The sequence below is a fragment of the Melanaphis sacchari genome, unplaced genomic scaffold (genome assembly GCF_002803265.2).
Source record: "Melanaphis sacchari strain LSU unplaced genomic scaffold, SCAv2.0 Contig37_pilon_pilon, whole genome shotgun sequence".
NCBI lineage: Eukaryota > Metazoa > Arthropoda > Insecta > Hemiptera > Aphididae > Melanaphis > Melanaphis sacchari.
In genome coordinates, this window is record NW_020271239.1 from 206,144 (window position 1) to 233,801 (window position 27,658).

Sequence of the window (27,658 nt, forward strand, 5' to 3'; positions counted from 1 at the left end):
AATCTTAACAAAAAATAATTGATTTACATAATCAAAATTTGAATTTAAACCATTCTTCAAACCTATTAGTCTACAATAATGCTCAATAAGTAATGGTTAATATTTTTAAGTATGTAATATATACTATGTACACATCGTATTACTTACTTACTGATTTTTCTCTGCCCAATGGCATGATAATAATAACATGTATGCAAGGAACAAACCGATGATATATACAAACAGCAATTATCGTGATATAGACTTTTAATCCAATCAGAATGACTAACAAATTGACAATACAAACTAATAATAAAAAATTGCTTTTTTTTATTAAATGCTCTGTTATCAAAAATAGATTACAATGTTTATCATAATAATATTACTAACAACCATCCAAACCATTTATCGTTTATTTTCTAAATTCACTTAAACCGATCTGTACCTACACTGTATTCGGGTTCCGCAGGTCCATCGGTTATATCTATAGTTGCCGTTCAATGTAATATCTAATTAAATCCGTTATAATTACCTTACTTATTTATTTGTTTTGATATAAGATTATCATTATAACTTTTATTAAAGACTTCAATTCATTTTTGGTTTTTATGCATTTCAATAATTAAATAAACGAATATCATGACGTATGACAACATGTACCGCGCTGGTAAATATGAATTATGATTAACGGATATTATAATATTGTATTCTAATGTAATAGATTTGTGTCGGTATGAATCTTTGAAAAAATATTAATTTTAAAAATGAATGTCATGTTCCAACATTTATGTATAGAAACATAATTTAAACATATTAAAAATAATTATGTGCATGCTTAAATAAGTAATTTATTTAATATTCTATAGATTTTTAAAATCACAAGAAATTAATTTTTTTTTTTTTTTAATTATTTATATATTTATATTGTATTTTAAAAATATTATTAGCTGGTTTTAAGTTAGTTTTAAAATTAAAGACTAATAATTATTATCTCAATTATATTAAATTCAATTTGTCAACTACTGCAATAGTTATTAATAATCATTAATCATAAATCACTTAAAATATTTTAGGTGCATACATGATGAAATAAATCTTGACAACGCGTTATGGTAAAATATTTATATGACCAGGTACTATTAACGCGGTAAAAAGAATATTTAAAAAAAATGTATTTTTGTACTGTGTTATGTATTATTTATATAGTATTAACCACCTATATGACTATTATAAAATACGTTAAAAATATAAACGCAAAATTTATATTGCAAAAATATTATTGCATATTTAATAATTAAACAAGTTGTAGTTGGTTGTCAATTATAATTACAATTCATAGTCGAATGGGCATTATTTACATAAACGGAATCAAACAGTGTGTTAATAACTTTGTCTAAAATAATAAACCATAAACAATTATAAATAAAAAAATAAATATTTTTATTTAATTTCTGATTAAAATATTATATTAAATTGTTGTCATGTTTATTTTAATTTGAACAATCTGTGTAAAGTATTTTTACAATAATAATTACAGTAGATATGGAGGGGAACATAAGAGGACTTGGATGGTTGAATCGAAGAAACTATTCAATAATAGATTATAATAAATATTCTAATAATATGTATAGAATGTGACGTCAATAATGAATAGCATACTATTTTTTTTTTTATTCAAACTTCTTCAGTGTAATTTCTCATTTAAAATTTAGGAACTCAAAACTTAGGAAATTTACGGGGAAAGCAACTGCCTATCGGGGAGGTGAAATGGGTAGTTTCCGTTTCTAGCCACTAAAATCTAAAAGTATACCTTTCCTTTTTTCACAAAATGAGATATTGATCACATTTAAAAGATGTAATACAGTAAGTTTATTTAATAGACTATAAATTTACAAAATACTGAAAGACATTAAAAGTACCTACATACACTTTGATAAAATTACATAATTATATCATAAAAATAATTAAGCAATAATAATACCGGTACCCTTGAAGTAATATAACATAATACAAAAATTAATTTTCTTTTAAAAAGATTATTTATTCAAACTAGGAGTAAGTAACCATCGTTTTATTAATTAGATATTCGATTGTACTTTCGATGACATTTATCATTTAATCTCATGTTCTAAGAATATCTAAAATTAAATTTTTAATTCAATAATTAATAATCATTATAATATTACCAGTGACAATATAAAATATGTAATAGTTCATTTGTAATCCAGAAACATTAAATGTTATGTTTTCGATTTAATATCACATATTTACATTTGTGTCAGTAAATATTAAACACACAGAGATCATTTTTTTTTTCAAAAGCGGTGTATCCGTTGCTTAAAAAAATAAATATAACTATTTGTTTAATATTTTGTTATTGCTATGTGTTGACTTTGTTAACGCAAGACAAAGGAATGTCCATCAAGTGACTTGATTATTCAAAAACAGTGAAAATATCCCATATTGTTTGATTATTTTTATCATTTTATTATTATTATTGTTATTATTATTATTATTATTATTATTATTATTACAGGGTTTAGACCACATAATATGTGTTATGGGTCTGGGACAGAACACCCTTTTGAAATATTAAAGCTTACAATGTTATATAACAAAGACATTATCGCTGACATAATTTTAATGTAATAGGTATTATAATACATCTCATTTTTTTTTCTTGCTTTATTAATCGTCAAAGGTAATGACAGTAACAAACACACAACATAATAAAGTAAATACATAATTATGGATGATAAAAACCCCACCACAATATATGAACATAAACTAAACACACAATATACTGTTAATAATAATGATAATAAATATTTTCTTTGCTTAGCAGTAATAAAAATGAATAATACACTTAATATTTTAATAATTCATAACATAGTTTAATTACTAGCTAAAATAAAATTTATTAAACAAATACAATTTTTTATTTTTTTTGAACCCTATATTTTTATACAATAAAAAAAACTTAGTTTTTTTTTAGTTATATAGTATTTTAAGATATACCATGTTTTTTGTTTTTAAATACTATAATAATTATTAAGTTATCATTTTTTTTTTTTTTTTTTTTTTTTTTTTTTATCAATAATTTAAATGAATTTATTATTTACAATTTTGTATACTATGCACTGAAAATTTTTCATTTAATTGTAATCCAATTATTAGATAACTGTTATACAATTTGGTAATTTTTATCCTAGAAATTATAAAATATTTAGATTTCAGGTTGAGTGTTATATTTATAAATAATTAATTATATTACATTTTTTCTGGATATATATTTTTATTTTTTAAAGTAAAATTGTTTAATAATTAATATTTTGGTTTGAATATATAATTATTTACTTGAAGTTAAACTAGGTTTGTGGTAAATCATATTTAATATAGTGGTCTATGCTATCTGTCTATTATGTGTTATAAATGTTATTATAGATAAGCATAGTTTTTTGTTATTACTAGGGCTAGGATTTATATGAAACAATTTATTTTTTTTTTGCAACTTTTGATTATTACTTTTGTAAGTAATATCCACGAATCACCTCATGATGAGATAAACAGTGGTGATTTTATTTTGCATATTTTTGCATATTTTGAACAAAATGCATACTATTGCATAATTCGACTATAAAAACGCGAAAAATGCATATTTTGTGGTATATTTCGTTACTAGACATTTTTTATCATACGACAGTATGTATACTGACGCTGTTTCAAAATGCCTATTTAAGGTATACCCATATTAAGGTCTAACAGAAGACTGTCCAGTTTTGAAAATTTAAAACACCATATTGTAATAATTGTTTTGTGTAATACATTTGAATACCACGAATAATTAAAAGTATTATTTAATCAATTTTAAACTGTTTGATTTTTTTTTTTAAGTGTATATTTCATATTAATTGCATATTTTTGAATATTTTTTATAAACCAAATGCATATTTTACAATTTTTCATTGCATATAAATCCTAGTCCTAATTATTATATACTATGTAATATTATTATGTATTATTATGAAGGAAACCATTCGAAGCTTGATTTCTGTACCTAATCATTGATCATCAATACTTTTTACTTCTTAGTCCTACCTCGTATAATTAATATAATTCATAATATTTATAGCGAGTGTTGGAGCATAATACGACAATATATCTTGTGACAATTTTCTCACTGTCGCAGTTTGGTGAATCGCATAAACTCCGTTAATGTAACAAGTATTAGCATTTTCTGACATTTTTCTGTATATTAAATCTATTTGTATGTATCCCTGACCTATGGATTTTGTTTTAAATATTTTATTGAATTAATGTACACCTATTGCGATTGCTGTTAAGCGGACAATCCGAAACGTTGTTTTAAGTCAAACATATTAATTCGGGACGATTTCAATCACAATAATATAGACATAGATTTAAAATATATAGTTTAGCAATATTTTTAGTTTCCAGTGTGGATATAAACCGTATTGAGGTCTTTGTTACTCAACATTATCTTTTATGTTTTAAAATTAATAATTATTATTTTAATAACGCGGATTAGATTTAAAAAATAAATAACAAATATAATTTTGCTACAACAAGCTATGTGTAATTTATTCTTCTATTTGTAGTTCAATGTGATAAACTAATTTTTTCCAAAGACATTGCATATTATATTATAAAATAATTATTATAATAATACTACTAGTAGTTATCAACTTAAAAACCGATGATATAAATGATCAGACTAAAATATAAGTTACTAAAAATCCAAATGGCATTAATTTCTAAAAACAAATTTCTAAATAAATATATTTCATACATAACAATAATTACAGTGAATAACATTTGAAAATAATAATATACTTTATTAAATTATATATTTATATAATCGTAGTCATGTTGTGAATTGTGTAAAAAGTATTATCTACTCGTAATTATTTTACTTTTTTTTTAAATTAATCCTTGGCAAAGTTCGTTGGGATTTACAAAAGAACTTTACAGTATTCTCAAATAATATACAATAGAGGATTATAAATCTTGTATAATAATTAATTAATTAATTAATTTTACAGTTTATTTATTAGTTTTAACGAGAATATGAAGTCGACTATTAATAATTTGGTTGAGTCAATGGAATTTCTAAGTAATAGATTAGCCTTTTCCCGAACTCCTTGTAAGTGAAACATTCCATTGACCATTAGTACATGTTTAATAGTTAGTTGGACTCTGAATAAAAGGCAAATTAGTAAGTTTTCTTTGTTCATAAGGAAGCTGTGTGGTATTGTGAATAGTTAATACGTTTATTGCTACCTTAAGTTTTCTTATCATATCCAGTGGATGTGATATCCATTGAATTGCTTTTAATATTGAGAAAACTTCAGCAATGAAGATTGACCATGAATTAGGAAGTCTATACTATTGTACACAGTGTATTAATAGATTGTTGTGGCCCCAATTCCAGTGGTTCTTTGATGCGTCTGTATACATTTTTCGTCACTGTTTTCATAAATTAAAGCGAGAAAATTTTGCTTAAACACGATATGAGAATTAGAGATTCTTTTGAGGACAAAAATTCAGTATTTGTATTTTAAAAAGAAGACTCCGAGAGAAGGCTGTACTTACATGACTAAGCTATTTTACTTAATTTAATGAAATTAATTATATTTGTACGATTTATAAAGCGCAAATTAATATTATGTTAAAATAATCAATAGATAGTAATTTAGATAACTATTTCACTGCATTAAAAGGTATATTTTCACTTTTAATAGGCATGTTATTGTCGCATATTGTGTTATAATATTTTAAAGTTTTTTTTTTTTTTTTTTATTAATTGTTTTATGACAAAACACAGCACATGAGTACACTTTTTTTTACATCAAATGTCTCTGATACGGTACCAACAATACATAATATATTATCTACTAGCTATGTAATAATATTATAAATACATAAACACGCCTACATAGGTCTCGCAACACCGATACAGCCGATTTAATGTCATCACAAGTACAGGTAATACGATTTAACACGGCGATAATATAACATACATACCAAATATGACGGCTAAAAGCTTAAAACGATGAGGGTGTTGACATATTGAAAAAAAAATGAAAACGAAAAGTAGAGCACGTCACGCGTGCATCTATTGGACTAGACCTTGACACTTCTGTGGTGGCCGAATCTCTATGGCAACAGTCCCGATTCTTCGTTACATGCAAATAATCATAATCTCACCATCTGAGTCCTCGCCAAATCAAAAGGGGTAAAATATTAAATAGGTAGGTATATAACATCGAACCATATAATAATAAATTAATATAATATAGTTGGTTAGTCAATCAGTTATTATTATTATAAACTTTGCGTTTACTCAAACCACGTATAAATAGATACAATAATGTGCATGTCATTTATCTTTTATCAATTACTTATCTATATTAACTTTTAACCTAATAACTATTGTGTATCCATTATTATAATTTGTGGGCTACCAAGCTAAGCCAAGGCTTACGTATATAATTTTGATGACCAATGCTAAAAAAAAAAAACTGTAAGACCACACATACAATACATATTACGATTCAATACGGCTCATCCCATATTTAAATATAAATGAACAACGTATTGTGTTTTTTTATTGTACCTACCTACTTATATTTACTTATTGAGTCTCGAACAAAGCATAGTATAATAAATGATATTATGCCATTTGTCATGACTAGAGCTAGGGATTCACTAGTTTCTTACAAACCTAAGTCCTTATATAGTATTAGTTATGTTTTATTATCGACCGAGAAAATTAAACGGATACCATAGAAAGTTCGCAAATAATTTTGTTATAAGGTTACTCTATCATATAACTTCATTTATCATCAATTTACGTCTAGTTTTGACAACGATTTTTGATCCAACTTCGAATATATATTGTGTATTGTGTAAAGTATATACATATTTTTATTTTTAACTCAGCAAATTCGTGGTGAATCCCATTGAAATTGGCGTTATCGTCAATGGTTTTAAGACATGTTTTAACTGATTTTGGAACTGCTCGTGTTTATAGTAGCTGAGAAAATTCGATAAGAAAGAATCAAAATCAACATAAGTGTAAATATTAATTGTAGATACTTAATATTATTTACATTTAACATAACATAATTATATAAAGTCCTATATGTATAATTTATAGAGCATAGATGGTATATTATAATGTATATAGCAAAAAATATACATTTGTCATCCAATTAACAACAACAATCAATTATAGTGACCATAACTTTATAAAATATATAAATACCTAGAATTTTGCCTACCAAATAAAGTGTAGCCTTGTACACTTGTCTGATTTTATCAATCAATAGCTAAAAAAAAATCAAGTATAAAAAATAACTATGGACTAAGCAATATAAAAACATTTCAAACCACCTATTTTAAATAAAATATAAATTCTTTAGTATATTTTTTTTTCAAATTTGAACTAATTCGATCGTGCTATAATGTTTTATGTCTGATAAAACATCTCTGATTTTGTCTATGTAATTTATAACGGTACTCATTTGTGTTCATTTAAATATGGTTGAGCATTAGGTATATCATTATCGTGGTATCACGCATTATTCCGAATAATAATCAATATTCATGGAGAACGTTTACACAGTAAAGCATAATAGGATCATAGAAACAACAATTAAAATAATTAGCGTTGGTTTAGTCATGTCATGTCCAGTAATATAGTTAACTTATCAATAAATATTTAATAGAAATTATAATTACCCGATACACTAAAATAATATATGTATTAATATTAAAATTATAAAAACGAAAACTTAGTCTTTTATTACCATTCATCTTTGTTTAGTGTACTTTTTTTCTACATAATAATATACAAATTGTATTCTCAAGAAGTGTTAGAAAGTGATTTAAATATTTAATTTATACATAATTTTGAGCTTATACATTTTACAACATATGACCAACATTTACTATATTTTTAATATCATATATTATTGACTCAATTAAAACTACTAGTAGGTACAATTCTATAGTCTTGGTACCTAATATATCTTATCGTATTTAAATAATATGTCACAAGACATACCAACAAATTCGATATAAAACTTATTGAATGCATACACTTTTATAGCGTTTTCGTATATCTTCTACTGCTCAAAGATGTATAGTACCTACAGATAAAAATCTTTTTTTGAAACAATAACTTTTTGTTGATTTTGAGTTTTATAATATCGTATATTATATACTTTATAAACGATTATTTTCTTTATCTCCACGTGTCGTCTTCTATCACAAATTACATTTCCTGAAAAAATTTTGTATTAGATGTTATTATTTATCAATAGGACCCGGAACTTGATGCATTTGCATCTTTTTTTCTAATGCGTTTATATGAGGCTTATCTTTACTGAAATGTGACTTATATATAACTCAATGGAAACATTTTTATTAGGCATTTTTTTTTTTTTGCATTTTTCTGTTATTTTTGGTTATATGGTAAATTTTACTGATTTTCATGTATTTTTTTACATTTTTCTTTTACAATATTTTGGAAAAACTAACATATTGTATACCCCAATCCTTCAATTATTTGTCTAAAAATACGGATTTATTTTTTGTAATTATTTTGTATTTCTGACATTATTTCTTATCTCCGTTTTAAATTCAATTCAGGCCCTGTGTCTGTAAAAAAAACATATTTAATGTATAAAAATATTAGCATTGTTTTAATCCAAATAAATAAAATAATAAACGAATGATTAAAAATACTAATTTAAAAATGATGATTTTTTTGATGATTTATTATTGAAAAATGTAATTTTTTTAAATGTTATGTTATTTTTACTATTTTTAAGGTCATTTTTTTTATGTTTATAAGTTATTTCTATACTTTTTTTGAGTGCATTTTTTAAAGATTTTTAGGTCAAGTTCCGGGCCCTAATTATTTCACTTGATTTATTAATAAATATTAGCGTTAAACCATAACTATTTTTTATAATCGATTTAAGCTTAAATTTTAATATTATTGCTGATATTCAGACGTAATAATTAAATAACTATTATTTTCAAAAATTTTTTATTATTTTGTTATCATTTGAAAAATATTAACTATAGAAACTTAAAAATGAATTCTTTAAATAAACAGATCAAATTTAAATTATATATTATAATTATTTAAGCTATTATTTATGATTCATATGAAATTTTTGAATTTTTCTCTTTAAAGTTTAATGGAAATGTCTATTTTATAGTCAATATACTTGAAAATGTCTAACAATATTTCTCATTTTTTGCAAGCAATTTTAAAAATACCAAAAATACATATGCATCATTTATTTTACAACTATTAATTTTTCATTATGAAAATTAAAATTTATTAAAATGACTTAAACTTATTAGTATATAATAGTAGGTACTAACTATATATTTATTGTTAGGTATTATTATTGATCAGATATTTAGCATTGTAAAATACACAAAATAAAATTTTAGAATTAAAAAAATATTATTTTTTTTATTGCATAAAAAGACTAAAAGAAATTTTGTTTTATCAATTGCTTATCAATTGATTATGTTTAAAAAGTGCTAACTAAACAAAACGTGATTGATTGATTGATAATTTATATTCTAGCCGCTTGTACTGACACACATCACAGGAATATTCATTCGAAATAAATATATATAGGAGAGATTTATTTTATCTTGAATAAAATGTCTGTCTAAACCTGATAAAAATATTGTAAATACTGTGTAAACTAATAGATAAATATTAATAATAAATTTATAATTTGTCAGTACAATTAGATAAATAAAATAAAAGATGAATCATTTTTAGGTTAAATTAATTTTACATGACAGATAATAATGAAATATAAAACATTTTAAATGAAAAAAAAAATTAAAACAGTACGAAATCATTTTGTCTTACTAGTTTTAAGTTTTTCAGTAAAATTACATTTTATATTGAATAATAATTAATAATAAAATAAAAAAAATGTTTTAAACAAAAAATATAAAAATATCACATAATAAAATTGTTTCGTCTTTTCGATTTTACAAATTTATCTATTGCGTCGCCATAGTTAATACTAACATTCCTATAACAGTAAAGTAATGTAACTTAATTTAAGCGCTCTTCTGATATCGTTAATTGCATCAACATTTTTAATTAGCGAAGAGAAAAAAAAATTTCATTCTGCAGTTGTTGAAATGACTGGTAATGTTGATAGTATATGAAAAAGATTGTAAATAATTAAGAAAATTTTGGTATCACAACTTTCTAAAATTTCTAAATATATACTTGGAATTTCTATTTAATTTAACCAATAAGTATATTATGATTGAAGTTCTTTTTCTTATGGTGTGTTTCGAGGTAATCATTTATTCCTAATAACTTGGCGAATTTTTTTTAAAGGTCCAACTACTAATATCTTTAATGGCGTATGGTTATTTAAATCTACGGCTAGTTTAATTATGAAGAATAGAACAATATATAAAATAAACTCCACTTTCCAAAAAAAACAGGTCAGAAATATTTATTTAAATATCTTGTTTCTAAAATCTTTTACCGATAATTCCATTTTTTTATGATTTGGTTAAAGTCATAACCAATTATCGGTTTCCAGTGATTTTCAACTAACTATTTTTTAGTAAAATCATCAATTATTGATTTTGGGCTTAAAACGATTCCTCTGTTGGCTATATCTATAGTTATATTTTCTATAGTACCTACTTTTGATCTGATTTGGGATAACGAGCAGTCTTTGAATTGGATCATGGTCTAAACTTTTGATTAGAAGATTTAATGAATGAGTCGTCAACATGACTATAATTTGTATAGCCTTCAATAATACATTTAAAAAAAAAAAAAATTTACATAAAATCAGCACTACATTTTGACATTTTAATAAAACAATAAAATAACTATTATTCACGCTTGATGTTGATATCAACAGTCACAGCGATCGTATGTGTATCGTATCATCAGCTATAATAATTTTATATTTTTACAAACAAATTATTATCATAAGATCAAATATATCATCAAATAACATTAATAATAAAATAGGTACTACCTACAAGTATTTAAATATGTATTTCAGGAGTATTATAGTATTAAAATGACATTATAAAGCTTTTATAAAAGACGATTAGACGATTAGATAGCCCATACCTTTTAATACAAATAAAAACAATATTTTATTACGTCTAACAAGTTTGAGTGATCAATTAAACTATAGCGTTTCGACGGCGACTAATAAAAACGAAAACGGCCGAAACGCAAATCAGCAAAACCCTTTACCGTTTGGCAAGACAATACGTTCTATTGGTTATCGAAAACAGACAACTTATAATTCACCATATTCTAAGTGGAGGGGCCATCACTACTTTCCCCCTCCCTTGAATTCATGCCTAATGCATCATCTTTATTGACATTTAAAAGTTATCTTTACTGGTTATTATTATTTTTGATATTATTCTTATAAGAGAAATTTTGGTAAGAACAAATATTATAACTTATAAGTATTAACAACTATTTTTACTTTGTATTAAATTTACGATCTTTTTTGTTCATAAGAAATTTTTTTTTTTATTTGGCATGAAAAGGAAAGGAATACTTTTGGTGAAACTGGTAACTTCCATTTTAAATGTACGATATGTTGTCATCCTGCATTCATATTGAAAAAAAAACATGAAAATTGATGACAACAAAAAAAAAATTTTTTAAATTGTTGTTTTATCATGGTTTCAAATAATATAAATATATATATTATATATTATAACTTAAATACTTTTCAATATAATAACTCGAAAAAAATAGTATTAGTCATCACTCATCAACATATATACGATGTAATCGGAAAAATAGATTATAAACATAGAAATATATACTTAAAAATAGCTATACATAACCTCGCATTTACCAGTGTAACGAGTCAAATAGGCGAATGGATCCATCAATCGTAATTTAATAAATGGCTACTATACTGGTTATGATTCTTAGCTGAGACAATTTCATTTTTTTTATATTTTGTATCGTTTTTTATTGTATCAAGCACTACGCGTATTATTTGAATATACCTATTTTTGTGCAAATCGAGCTCTAGCATAAAAAAATATATTATTATTTTAAACTATTATTCCATTCTATACCATAATTGCTAGTAAATTATTTTACTACCTACTTGAATTATATTACTTTATATATATAACTATATAACCCAACGAATAAGGACAAATGGGCGGAAGGTGCCGATTAGACATTGGGATATTGGGACGTCAAAAAAAAATAATATATTTATATTAAAAAAATATTGGACTTTTGGATAGTTACTGGACATTAAAAAAAAAAAAATTTGTAATAAAAATATAAAAAAATACAATTTATTCGTGAGCTGAAATAAAATATATGTATGAGCCACTCTACAATAGCAATCTTTGTGGGTTTAAAAATGAAACATTTAATCCTCTTTGAGTTTTCAGAGAATTTGTTATATTGATATAACTTTTATTGAAAACGGTCCGATAGTTTTTGAGTCTATGGAAGGCAAAGAAAGAAAGATTCATGTGTATGCATATTGTATATAAATAATGTTATCCGTTATTATATTATCGTTACAGTAAATATAACAATGTAGCACCGTTTAAGCGTCGTATAATGTATGAGGATTGTGCGGTAGCCACGTGATGGCAATGCGAAAAAAACGTAAAAAATTTACTAAGAATAAGTAAATAGTGACACTACTTGCAAATCGCAATTTTTATGATGCCGTGTGTGTTATGACTTCGACTGATTCGTGCGAAAATGTGACGATTGATTTACATGAATTGCAGGAAGGGGTAACTGTAACAGAAGTAGCAACGGTTATTGTGCCCACGGTAATACATCGAGGTCGAGAAAAAAAAAATCACTGGAACGCAAATTTTTTCTGTGCTCCTTAGCCCCACATGCCACATTGCGTGAAATACAGATGATGATATTATCTCATCTTCGACAAATAAATATGAAACTGAGATACATTATACTCACACCTACATATTATGATTATTGTGACGCAAAAAATATCGAGTCGCCTGCAATTTTTTTTTTTTTGTTTAGACATGACTCGATAAAACCGCAGTCGTTAAAACCGCGCCGATAAAATCGCAGTAGGTAATTAGTTCGTACTACTATAAGAACATCATTTTAAAATTTTGTGCGTTGAGACCGATTCAGTTATACAATTATTTAGTGAAAAAAATAAAAAATCAAAAAAAAAAATAACATGTATGTTATAATGATTGTAAAAAAATCATTAATTTTATTTTTATGTTCTATATCAAACAAAAAAAGCAATGTGCGTAATATTAATTTTGGTAATTACTATTTTTTTTATTATCATTATTATTAATATTTATTTTGTATAATAGTATAAATTTATTTATTAAGTTTTATATGTATACTTAAACACGTAGGTATATTATATCGGTTATTAGAAGGCAAGTTGATATAAGCGATGCCATTATTTATGATGAACTTTTTGATATAAGTATTTTATCATAAACGTTATAATTATACGTTAATTAATCTTACTTAAGTATTATCATTTTATTTTTTTCAACATTTAGAAATGTCAATAATATATCATGTCAATTATACAAAGATAAGTTTTTTTTCTCTGCAACCTCCGAAAACAATTTTAACGAAAATGTATTTTTGAATTATTTAATAATTTATGCTGGGAATAAATATATAATAATTATCAATTCTAGAGGCTTTTAACGTTGATCAATTAATAAATTATTTACTTACTTTCAAATTTAATTAGGCAATAATTCTGATATTTTTTTTAAGTACTTAAATTTCTATCAGGCGCACGAAGCGACAATATTAATAATTGTATTTTATCCTCTATAGATAACTACCTAATATTTATAAAAATTGTTTATTATTATTAACGTGTTAAAAAACTAGATAGTTTGTCTATTCTCAAACACTGAAATATATATAATATAATTATTATATGTAGACAAAATTAGGTTTTTATTCCGAACTCTCCTAAATAGATTCAAGTAAAGTTACAAGAACGGTAAAGATAAAATATATAGATAATTTATATACCAGTGTACTTATTATTTAACCTAGTGCATCTCTATTAATGATAATTAATTGGTTTATAATAATATGTAAATATGAAATGTATGTTTAAATAATGCCTAAATATTATCGCAGGCATATTTTAACAAGTAGACTGTTATTAACCATAGTTTGTACTAGTATTTCGTATAAGTTATTAGACATTAGTTATTGTGATTTCGCAGAATACACACACAAATAATCATAATAACTATTACAACATTTTCATACATAATATGTTTGAAAAAATCCAAATATCAGTTCTTATTAGTTCTGGGTTAAAATTGTATTTATTTTCCATGTACATGTTTAATAATGACTAAAACTTAGGAAAATATAATAAATGATAATTAAAGTATCAGAAGGATCAATTGTGTTTTGTAGTAACTAACACTTAATATCTAAATATTAATAATTGCTATAAATAATAATTATAACATTATCATACAAACGTGCCATGTAAGTTAAAATTTAAATGACTTACGTAAACTGTTATATTCTTAGTAATTAATATAAACAAGTCATATTAACAACTTTAAATCTTTTCTTTCAAATTTCGAATTAGATACAATAAAGTTTTCAAAAAAATTATCCACTAAATAATTTAAGTACAAAAAAAGGTTTTCATTTGAAAAATAGAAATTTGTATTTGCTAAAAAAATTCCTTAAGTAGTACATAAAACTCAAATTTTAAAAATATAATCTTGAAATATGTTTAAAAATTCCAAAAATCAAAATTTAAATTAATTGATTCAATGAAAAAAGGAAGGTGACATACTTAGTGAATCATGTTGTACGTATTTTATATTACCTAATCAATTATTTTTACGGTCTATTTGCGCTTTTATCATAATTTTTTAGGGAAATCAATTTAAATATAAGTAAGTAAATATATTACTATATTTTCTAGTAAAAACGAAACGTCACAATAATTTATTCAACTATTAAACATGTTTATATAATATAAAAAAATAATAAATAAATAAGTTAGCTGTAGCGTATAACTCATAAATATATATAATACACTATTATAGTTATTGGTGACACGCTACGAGAAAAAAAAATTGTAATAATTACTTTAAAAGTGTTTACACTGTGAAAACAAACGCGTTCAGAGAATTATATTTTCTATGGGCATATTATTATTATTTTATACGTGATCACAAAATATTATGTTCTCGGTAAATCGTACATGCACAATATATAATAATGTAATAGTATTTTACGGTGTTGCGTTTAAATGGAGGAAAAATAATGATTCATATTATACGTTATTTTTGCCAATTTTTGATACACGTCTATTAATTATAACAAGCACACCGTACTTGCTGTGGTGTAGACGACATTATACCTATACTAAGTACCAACTCGAAACTAAATTTTATAATATTAATAAATAATAACTAACGTGCTTTTTTTTATTTTTCTATCCTTCGGGGTGAAGTTGAACAGTCAGAGGTGGCTGTACAGATGGAACCGTTTTCGGACGACAAGAAAAGATACAGTCGAGGCACACACGATAACGATGAACATGGCGAAAATGAAAAGTTAATTACATGCCGAATTTGCTATGATGGTAAGTACATAATAAATTGTACAAATATTGTGTGGTGCAAGGTACCTGTATCAACAGATAATGATGACAAAATTGATCTCATACTTGCAAAATCGCTTTCCATTATCATAATATGTATTTTATTAATTACGATAATTTATCGATCAGCTGGGTTTTGTCAAATTAAAATAAATCTCAGTTCTGATATAAATGAAAACAATATAATCATAAATGCGTGCTAAGGAATTAATATTCAAAAATTAAATTTTAAATGAATAATTTAATCAAAAAAAATAACGTTAGTTTTTGACACGAGTGTATCTAACAACTTGTATAGTTAGAAAAGTGTTACAAAAACAGATAACTTTACATACAAATATAAAATGGTAGACCATATAGACACAGTATTAAAAATCCGGGCAGGATATCATATCCATATTAGACTCTTTTCTAAACCTTTAAAATCCATTAATTCATACACATACATTTAAAAAAAAAAAATTTAATATAGTGCTTTCATTTTTAAATACTTGGTATATTAAAGTTGATATAATAATAAATATGAATATATTAATTTCTGTACACAAGAAATTATTATAATAATAATCATATTAATTTTGTTCATTTTTTAGATTAAGAAAATTCGTTTAAAATTCTTTCAACGTTAATAACAATGTCATTAACAATATTTTAATCATATCTTTATTGTTAATCTGTTTTGAGCTTATAGAAAATTTAAAATATTAAGTATTAATACTTTACATTGCAGAGGAAGAACTGAAGATAAATACTAAATAATAAATTAACTTTTAGCACTTCACACAGAATAAATAATAATTATACAGTAAATTGTATATTCTTAATATTTGCAAAACACCTAAAACAATTTTATTTTTAGGAAATAATTGTATTTTATTTTAAAATATCAAATATTAATTTATAAATTATACCAATTACTTGAATCACGTTTTTAAATTATCGAGCTTCTATTTCCTTAGTTAAGACATATACTACGACGTATTCAACGTGTACCTATCATTCTGATATATTTTTTTTTTAATTTAGTTTATCTTGCATTTAATTTAATTTGATACTGATTGATAAATAGAAATAATGAACACACACAACTTGTAATCCATTTAATAAACTTTTAGCACTCCACATAATAATTTAAATAACAAAATGGATTTGAAATATTAAATTATGTTCATGAATATAATTTATTATTTATACATTTAAGTGTTTACACATATCAACTATAATGAAGTTAAATTTATGTGTCATTCATGGTTTTCATTTATCATTGAGTATTAAAAAATGAACGACTTTTTGAACCTTGATTTTATGTATAGAGATGAAATATTTTCATATTTTCAATGAGGTATAAAATCTTTAGGGTATTTTTAGGGAAGAGCTATATAACAGTAAAAGATCTTTATCCCTAACTCCCTAGACCTCTCCCTATTTTTTTCCCGCCAACAATCTCAAAAAATCTTCAAATCTAATATTAGAAACTCAAAAAACATACTTTTGTATAAAAATACAAAGTTTTAAACTCTTTAATTACACCAGTATTAATCGAATTAAATTTTATTGTGTAATCTTAAGTAATTTTAATTTTCAATAAAATAACGCTGACACGCTGTCAATAAAATATGAAAAACTTCCTTAAAATGTTTATACGTATAAATATTATAATGAAAAATATAATATTTAATAAATATATAAAGACATTTTTAAAAAAAAATAACATTTTATCGTTTTTAAATGTCCACGATACTATTAACGTTTTAGTATTTGTTAAAAAAACAACTATTATTTTTTTTATTTTTTTTTTAACACATCTGTAAAATATAATGAATATCCATGAGATATCTTTGGGCTTTGAATTCCGCTGCAAACCACATTTCTGATCACAATATAATATGATATTAATATAGATATTTATGACCAATTATAAATTTATGTACTACACGTGCCAACAAGTACTATTGTCCTTGTCTCAAGCTTGTTCTGTCATTTTGTTTAAGTACACAATATAAAATAATATAATGTTATCGAAATTTGATGTGCATTATGTACACTATACACACTAGTACACTACACATTAATATTAGATACTTTTACAACACATATCATACATTACAATCATTACATCATCCTACTTATCGAGATTAAATAAACGAAAGTATAACATTACAATAATTAATTATTCAATAACCGATTAAACAAATAATATAAACAATAAAAGATAAAAACATATAAATATATTTATCATTTTATCTATAATTTTATAGTAATCGATTATTTGAAACAGGTCGAATAGCAATGGTTATATTTTAAATAGTTTCATTAACAAATATAATAAACGTAGAATATACATCACAATAATGAGTTCATTCTTAATGCTGTAAAATTATTACAAATAGTACACAAACTGTATTATGTGTTTAAGTGGTGGAAACTTATATTACACACATTTAGTTTTTGTTTTTGTTTTTTGTTTTTTGCTTTTTGCTTTTTGACTATATTTTTTTTTTCATATTTGTTCATTGATACGATCTTAACGGTTTTTATTAATGTATTTTCACTTGGGAAGGGTAGAGTATATCTAGAACATTGCTACTCCCTTTTCTAAAAAGAAAATAATTTTCTCTTATGTGGACGTCACTCCCAGTAGCGTGGGTCCGGTGGGACATAGTGGAACAATCAAAACGAAGATTTTTGATTATGTGACATAAAAGTTAATTTGTTGCACTTTCCAATCATCATAATAATTTTATTGTTGCGCATTGAATGTACATAATAATTATAATCCTGATGGAAAATGATGCTACCCATACATTAATAATATTTAAGGCTCAAATTTTTATTTATTAGAAAATGTCGAAGATACTTCGTGCTAAGTAAGCATACATATATGTCGCATGAAAATATGATTAAAAAAACAAATTATTTTAGAGCATATTTCTCCATTTTGCAGTTTTTATAACATATTTTACAGCAATTGTTATGCCATATTTGATATATTTATAATAACACAATAATGTCAATTCTATATCTTAAGAAACAATTCAAAAACGTATAGTTTCTAGAAAATATAAACATTAATTTTAATAAATACTGCTAACTCTACAATAAATAAACATAGATAAATTGAAATACAACCCAATGTTCATTACAAGCAATATAATTTTTTTCTCGTCATTAAACTATATTTTTTTAGTAAATTTATTATAGTCATACAATAATAAATAAACAGTATATATTTACTTTTTTTTTGATGTATAAACACATATTTAAGAAAAAATATTTCATAATTTTTTAGTATACATAAATCCGAGCCCCACAAGTAATACAGTAATTTATTATTGTTTATAACTTATCAGCTAAGATCATTGGCTATTTTTATATTTATTACTTGCATTTTTCTATTTGCATATATAACGGTTCAGTGTTGACCTATAAAAATACGTTACGTTGTTCAGATTTTAATAATAATATTATATTATTGTATAATCTTTGCTGTTTTGCAGTTTTATTTTTATCTCTCGCCTTGTACAAGACATACTTAACTTGTACATATCATCATATTATGCGTACTCTACTATTTTTGTATTAATATAGGCTACGTCATTTGAAAAAATAAATGTGATTAAATTTATCAAATATGTACAATATTATAAGCCTCTATCACATTTTGTTGTTTTCATACTACACCCCACTGTTATAATACCATATAATTCATAAGTATATAGCTATTAAAATTAAATATTATCATAGGCTTACTAACTATAATAAGAGAACTGCATTTAATTTTATAACGACTAATAAGTAATAACAAATGCGTTTAGGTAAAAAATTATAGTTGATGTATTATAGAAGTGCGTATAAATGTAAATGAAAAAATGTAAAATGTTATTATACAATGACACGCAGAAATATTACTGTAAACCAGTTAAATGTTAAAGGTAGTAACAAAAAAATATTTTATAATTTTTTTAAATTTTTAATTCTCAGATAATGTAGATATCAGGTGATTTTAAAAAATAAATTTAAGAACCAATAACTTTTGATATACCTTATTGACTTATTATATTTTTTATTGAGATACACTGTATGTAATTTTCGTTTCTAAAGTTAGAAAATGTCATAAATGTGTAACTTCTTTACAATCAACATTTTCATGACTTTTTAGAAATTAAATACAATAAATATCCTCAAAAGACTATCATAAAAAGTTATTAAGTACTCATATGGTTGTATTTGATAGTCATAATAATAAGGGTTCTTGTCACCTACTTCTATGAAAAAGCCTAACCTAACCAACGAATATGTTAAAAAGCAATAAGCAATATACAGCTGATCTATAAACATAATAATTTTACACATAACATAGATATAGGCATCTTGTTAAAACAACACAGTTGTTTTTAATTTACGCTTATTCCGATAGTTTCTTACAGTATAGTGATATTGCGTGTGATTATAATATAGCTTTATGTTCTATGAACTCATTACTCATTGTGATGTTTATATTGTTTAGAAGAAAAAAACGAAAGCACGATATCACCGTGCAACTGTGTCGGATCTCATGCACATGTCCACGTAACGTGCCTCGAACAGTGGCTATCTGTATCAAAGTCAAATAGATGTGACATTTGCAGTTACTCGTTCAGAACGGTCAATCGTTCTTTGACTATATTCGAGGTAAAGTACATATTATAATATAACTAAACACTAAGACAAAACGTCAATCATGTTATTACTTAATATAATATTCGTTTACCCCTTTATTTACTTTGATGGTATGATACCTACAACAGAGTCAACCTAACCAAAAGAACACAATATTATTATTACGCGTTAAATGTATAAGTTATTATAATATAATGACAATTTAAATTTGTAAATTTTGTATAATTTACAATAAATTAAAATACAATTTTATCTTTCGATATCGATCGCTCTCTCTCTCTCACTCTCACACACACACTCTTTCTTTTTATTGATTTGTCTAATATAATAAACGTTTTTCAGAATACAGTAAAAACTGTCTAATGTGGAATAGCATGGAACCAATCAAAAATTCCGTTTTAAGTAGTTTTCCGCTTTATTGAATAAAACGAAAATCATATAAAAAAATTAGTTTACAACATTTATAATTTTTATTTTTTGAATTAGAAACTAATTATTAACTTAATAATTTATTACTTTATAAAACTTATTTTAAACTAATTATAGACTTATTTTCTTACAAAATTATTAACAATTTATACATGTTACATAAGTATGAAGGTTGGGAATTAAATTATAACATTTAGCTTTTCCAAAAATCATGTAGTTTTTGTTTTGTCACTATTGTTGCTATTTTTCTAATATTATATGTATTTGAATGGACATCATTTAGTATGTACAAGCAAACTATTCAGTGTAAGACTGTTGGTGCATGACTGTTTCACAGCTACTTATTATACATACCGGATATGTTTGTATCGCAGATACAAAAAACCAAAAAATACAATTTACCTAACTAATATATGTAGTACAGTTTTACCTTAATTATCGTTTACGATGTACCTACATATTCATATCTACGTTACATGACGCGTGTCATATTTCCGGCTTATGCAAAGTTTTTACTTGCATTGGACCTACGAAATCGTTCCGTTTCCGCGTTAGGAAGGTTCCATTTTATTGAGGTTCAACGTTTACGTAAAACTATAGGAACATGCCGCGACCATAGAAAATTCCGTATTGGATAGTTTTTTGTTTTATTCAGGGTCCGCATTATACAGTTTTCACTATATATCATAAAAACAAAAATTATATAGGTACTTAAGTACTCGTATATTTTGTAGAACGATTTTTTTCCGAATATTTTTCATTTATTAATAATTATTATTAATTCATTATTTTATATTTTTTCCCCTAATGCTTGATACAATAATAATTTAAACACAAATTGAAGAAACAAACAATAAAAAAACAATTTTAGTCAGGTATGATTAAGTTTGGATAGATAATGATAAAATTATTTCTGAAATGAGATGTCTAGAATATGTTTATATCTTGAAACAAACAAGGAATAAAAAAGTCAAACTTCTAAAATATATTATAGTATTTCAAACTATTTTCTCATTATTAAAAAATAAATAGTGAGAACACAAGAAAAATAATTTACAGCTTTATTTTATAATTTAAGCATTCTTCGTTCATTGTTGATTGTATATCATATACTTGACTGTTTTCAAAGTTAGTTCTTGATAATATAAAATTTAAATTAATCGAGCCATTATAATACGGACTATTTTCTATTATATTATTCAACACAATCGATATTTGTTCATAAAATATTGTCAGAATTACAATATTAATACTTATTTCTATAAACTATAGGTATAATAAATAATGATATATTTATCAATAAAAAATAACAATTATGTGACCGAATCATTAATTAAAGCATTGTCCCATTATTCCATTATCATCACGACTCGAAAAACATTTATTTGTTTCTTTTGTTAGAAATAAGTGAACTTTATCTATATTTTTCAGTGTCTTTTTTCTTTATAAACACTTTTTTTTAAATTTCGATTAAAAATTATAATACAAATGATTTCTGATAAATTTATAATAGTCGTATAAAAAAATATTCCACTCGTTTATTAGAAAAAACAGGTTCTTACATTTCAACGAAAAAAATATATTGATCTATACAACCATTCGACAAATTAAGACTGCTAAATTACGAAAAAGTATTTTTAATAAAACTTGTATGATTTTATACATTCAAAAATTTCAGATACTTACATAATAATATACTCGTAGTATATTATTATAATATTGTATACTTATTTTCTAATCACAGCAATGAATTATAAAAACCTTTTAGAACAGTATTCAAATTGTTTACTTTTTAGATAGTTCATGGTAGCAAATTGATTAATCAAATCTAATTTGTACTTTGAGACGTCAACAATCAAAAGTATAAAACGTCCAGTGACCATGGTTAACAAAGCATTGGTATTTTTAAAAAAAATATGAAAACATATTAATATTTACACAATGTCAGTTTTTAACAAATCTATTTAGTTATTTTTTAATGTAATTTAATAATAAATAGCGTAGAGATATAAAACTTTCATCAAATATTTGTATTTTTAGCATTGTCTAGATTTGATATAGATTTTAAAATATTTTTTTCATTTTTCCTAGGTCAAAAACTTTTCTTTTTTTTTGTTGTGTTTATTGTGTAATGTGATGCAACACAACCTGCAATCGTCAGACGTATTAATTGTATTATGAATATTGTATACTTGATATTTTGAATAATTTATACTCAGCAATAAACGATGGCAGCATAAGAGTAATATCGTTCACACAGAGCCTCCTCTGCTGTCGGTTAAACAGGATAAAATAAAAGGTCAAAAAACTTGAAAATTATACATGGTTTCTTACAAGTCATTCTTTTAGCAATAGTTTAAAAATATCAAAATGTAAGTTAAAATATTAATTATACCACTAAACTATTCAGTTTTTGCACTGTTATACTGTTCATCGATACCGAACTACTATATATAATCTATAGTAACAATAATTGTATTTTACGATACCTACAACAATACACTGTTAATTATTATAGAATTAATTAGTTGATATTTATGTCAAAAATTGGTTTAATTTACTGTATTAATTATGTATAAATAAAAACCAATATAAATTAATTATAAATACATATTGTTAGAAATATTGCTGAGTGCTGTCCTGTAAACGGTGTGATCTTACTCAGAATCGTTTTTAGTATAATTAAATTAAAATTTATAAGTCAAATCATATTTATAGATGATTATAGACAATTTATAAAAACATTATTGACAATTATTATTATACTATCATAATCTATAATAGGCGGTGTTTGCTATTTTATCAAACCGTAACTTTTTTTTAATAACATAATATCTGTTTTAAAAATTTGCTACTAATAATATGCAAAAGAGACTTAGTTACTAAAATTCCAACTGGAATGACTCCGAGTAAAGACTGAAAATGATAAACTATTGAGACGGGCTCAGGTATATAATCTATACTAATCCCCACAGATTGTAAGCAATTGTAAAATTCATTAGGTTTAGTATATATATTTTTTTTTTAATCCACATGTACCTCACATGTACCTACATAATCGGTTTATATTTAATTTATACTGCTAACTTTATTTTTGATATATATATATTAAATTTAAATATACACAATAAAAACTAACACAAAATATATTTAGTCATTGATCAGTGTTAATACCCGACAACAAATTATTTTTTCAATAAAATCATCAATACTTCATTAATGATAATTATCTGGTTATCAAGTTAACACCATTCATTGCAGCTCATTAAACGCTCAACCGAGTACCGATTAGTCAAACTATCATTGTTTCACCCATTGTTGATGTACTATATAAAAGCATAGTTATTTATAATTTGTTTTATTCATACAATATTTTTATTTATTTTTAAATTTTCATAATTTTATTGTTTAGACATATTGTACACATAAATATATATATATTATTTTAATGTTAACATTAATAATATAGCCACGGTTGTAATATTATAATTATCTCTAACTATAAACTAAAAACAACAAATATTCATAAATAAATAACATAAACTACGATATTTGGTAGAAACTCATGTAGGTGTAAGCTTTATTGTAATGTACACAAATCCATGGAATGCTTTCATCCACCAACCTTTACCCAAATATCTTCCTAATATTTTATTTATATTACTAGTTAAAAATTTGTAAAAATTAAAATTATTATTAAATTAAAACTACATAATACCTATGTCATCTAAAAATCACAAAGAATTAGAATCACTACAAATTACCTAATCATTTTTAAACTCTGTATTTCAATTATATAATAAATATACATATTAATAATTAATTTATTGGGTATTTATGTAATTTTTATTAGATAATAATAAAAAAATTAACTATCTGACGTAACAGTTAATTGCTGATATTTCAGCATCAAATTTGTCAATTATAGGATATATTTTTTGTATATATAACATAGCTTAACTACTCAATCATTCTCAGAAATTGCTAGTTAAGCACTTAAATATAATAACATTAATTACTAAAGATAAGCAGCTCTTAGTTTGTATAGCTATACACTTACATAGTTCGGATCATAAGTAGGTATCATTAATACAAAATATTTACAATTGTTTAAGTAGATAGAACTAAAAAAAATTTTATATTATTTATTACTTACCCTATTTATAGTTTATGTGAGTTTAATATTGACAATTTTACTTTTTAGCAATATTAAAATTAATCACGCAGTGTTTTTACGTATTATTTATAAAAAATTCAGTATTTTAACTGTGTTAAAGTGACTCTGTAGTCCATACCTTATTTTGCTATTAAAAAATTTCAAAACTTAAACTCCTCCTTTCCCCGACAGCTTACAGACTTAGTTACTTCTATAAGTACTTTGTATAATGTATATCAACTGTAATAACGTATAGACAAGATGTAATTTGTGTATCAGATTGACAGTTTTACACTGAAATCAAATTTTATCTTATGACATATATATAGATTAATGTACCTTAAAGAGTGTGACTAATTGAACTTATATTAAAATTGTCTGCTATTAATAGGCCAATAAACTAATAACTCTAATATGATACAGTATTACCTAGATTGTTTTTGTATTACTTTCTAATTTATATTTAATTTTTGTCTAGTTTATACATTTATTTTCAATATTTTCTTTTAATTTAAGTATTACTTTTCACAATAAAGACTGTTAAGTTTGAAACCTACTTTCTTTTAATAATTTAGTTGTACAATAATCAATAAATAATGTTTATTTGTTATCATTGTCATGTAATCATTTTTTTAAATAATAATTCTCTTTATCAAGGCACTCTAATACAAATTATAAGTACAGAGTTTTAATATTGTAATTATAATTATTTATAACCATTGTACAAAAAATTATTATCATCATCATTCATCGTTAAAATATTATGTGTACGTTAGTGGTTGCAGGAGAAAAAAAACTGCCAAGGTTTCTTTGGTCAGTTTATGGTGATGCTCTTTTTCGTAACAATATGGTGTTTTGTGCTCATAGCATGTGGCATGAAAACCGTTGAATATTTCTTAAACTCAAGAGATAGAAATTCATTTTACAATGGGCTTCTAATGTGTATCATCACGTTTGCAATGGCTGCCATGTTGTGGTTTTGGTTGATAATTTTTTCATCGTCAGTATATCAAAATATTATATATCTAAAATACGCACTACAAACTATTGGTACCCAGATTTATAAGCAAATACATACTATTATTTATTTAATTAAAAATAATTCTAATTAAAACTTATACGTTATATAATGTAATAAATGGCTTCAAATAACGTGTTTTATAAAATTATTTATTTTAGTTTTATTAACTTCAAATTAAATTGTATTATTATACCATTTATACCTAAATTTTTAACTGTAATTTTTTTTTTACAAAAATAATTCTATGACTTTTATTGAATTCAGCTAACAAATATTGTCTATTGTCAAAATATCATTGATACTATAAATTTAAAAAATAATATTTGTAAATAAAAAAATGAGTGGATTGAATGCAATTTAAGAACCGTTAATTGAAGATTCATTCAGCTTTAAATATGCGTCTTTGTACTCTTTGTAGTATATGACGTCATGAAAAATCTATAATATACAAAAATATGCTACAAGACGTAATCACAAGAATTTGAAGTTTAAAAATTTTAAATAAATGCTATATACAGTTACCATATGTAATACCTATTACATTTTGATTTTCTTATTAATTATAATTAATATTTTCTTTAAAAATAATTGCTTGTGAATGCTATCCAATTATTATTTAAAAAAATATATTTCATTTTTTATAAGCACATAAAAAGAGTGATCCATTATATTAGGTCATCAATTATAAAATATATAAAATACTAATTATTTTAGAAAATATTCCTTTTATATAATTTTAAATTGTTATAAATTACGTTGATTTTTAAAAAAAAAAAAAGAATTTTCATAATTTTTTTCAAGTTCTTACTTTTTTAAATAACAACATACATTTTTAATACATTTCATATTTTGAAAAAAAATATTATTTGAAATATTTTTATTTATAAAAATCAAATTTCGGGCAAGTAATTTATTAGTTAAATGAGCATTTAAATTTTAAAGTTAAGATGAGCGAAGTAGTTATCAACATTTTACGAAATACCTCTAGAGTACCTACCACTATACTTAATTTATAAACTTTAAATACTCATGTATTGCATATTTTCATTAAAAAAAAAAAATGTATAATAATAAAAAATAGTAAAATATATGATATATTTTTTTTTTTATAATTATTTTTAACGTCTTAAATCAGGTATGTAAAATAATAAATATCCTACATTAAATGTGTCACTAAATTTATAGTTGTTATCAGTTAACAATATTGGTACATCGGCAACTGCATGAACAACTTAGCATGCAAAACCAATTGTTATTGATATTACGTGTATTTTAAAATTGTATTATTATTTATTTAAAACTATAATACAAAGTGACATAATAATATTACGTTATTAATTTAAACCTGAAAAACACTGCCACGATTGTGTCAAATCTCATACTTACTTGGTATAGATGAATAATAAAAAATATATAAATATCCTTATAAATTAATCGATAATAAAGGATTTTGTTTTTTTTTGTATATTTACGCATCTGTAAGTGCATATTTTACGTATCATTTTTTTTTTTGCATATAAATCTGGACCCGATAAAGTTTTAGTCAATGTACCATATATAATGTCATAATTAATCACAAATATTATATTTACAGAATATGGAAGCGTAGAAACATGGTGATACGTTTGGACAAAAACTATTTGAATGGAGCCAATGGTACTAACAATACATTTTCTGTCTAATAAGACTAACTAAATTATA

At 23.8% G+C, this 27,658-nt stretch overlaps 1 protein-coding gene across 1 annotated transcript; it reads left to right on the top strand.

Annotated features, from left to right (window-relative positions):
• The first annotated feature begins 420 nt into the window (after window positions 1–420).
• On the top strand, window positions 421–27,658 carry LOC112597152 (E3 ubiquitin-protein ligase MARCH2-like). Its single transcript, XM_025343092.1, has 5 exons — window positions 421–646; window positions 15,543–15,674; window positions 20,200–20,363; window positions 25,713–25,936; window positions 27,552–27,658. The coding sequence occupies exons 1-5, from the start codon at window positions 619–621 to the stop codon at window positions 27,637–27,639; spliced, it is 636 nt and encodes a 211-aa protein (XP_025198877.1). The 5' UTR covers window positions 421–618; the 3' UTR covers window positions 27,640–27,658.

Coding starts and splice junctions, on each gene's coding strand:
- LOC112597152 (XM_025343092.1), top strand. CDS start 619: ATGACGTATGACAACATGTACCGCGCTG. Junction 647..15,542: donor TGACAACATGTACCGCGCTG/GTAAATATGAAT, acceptor TTCGGGGTGAAG/TTGAACAGTCAGAGGTGGCT. Junction 15,675..20,199: donor ATGCCGAATTTGCTATGATG/GTAAGTACATAA, acceptor TATATTGTTTAG/AAGAAAAAAACGAAAGCACG.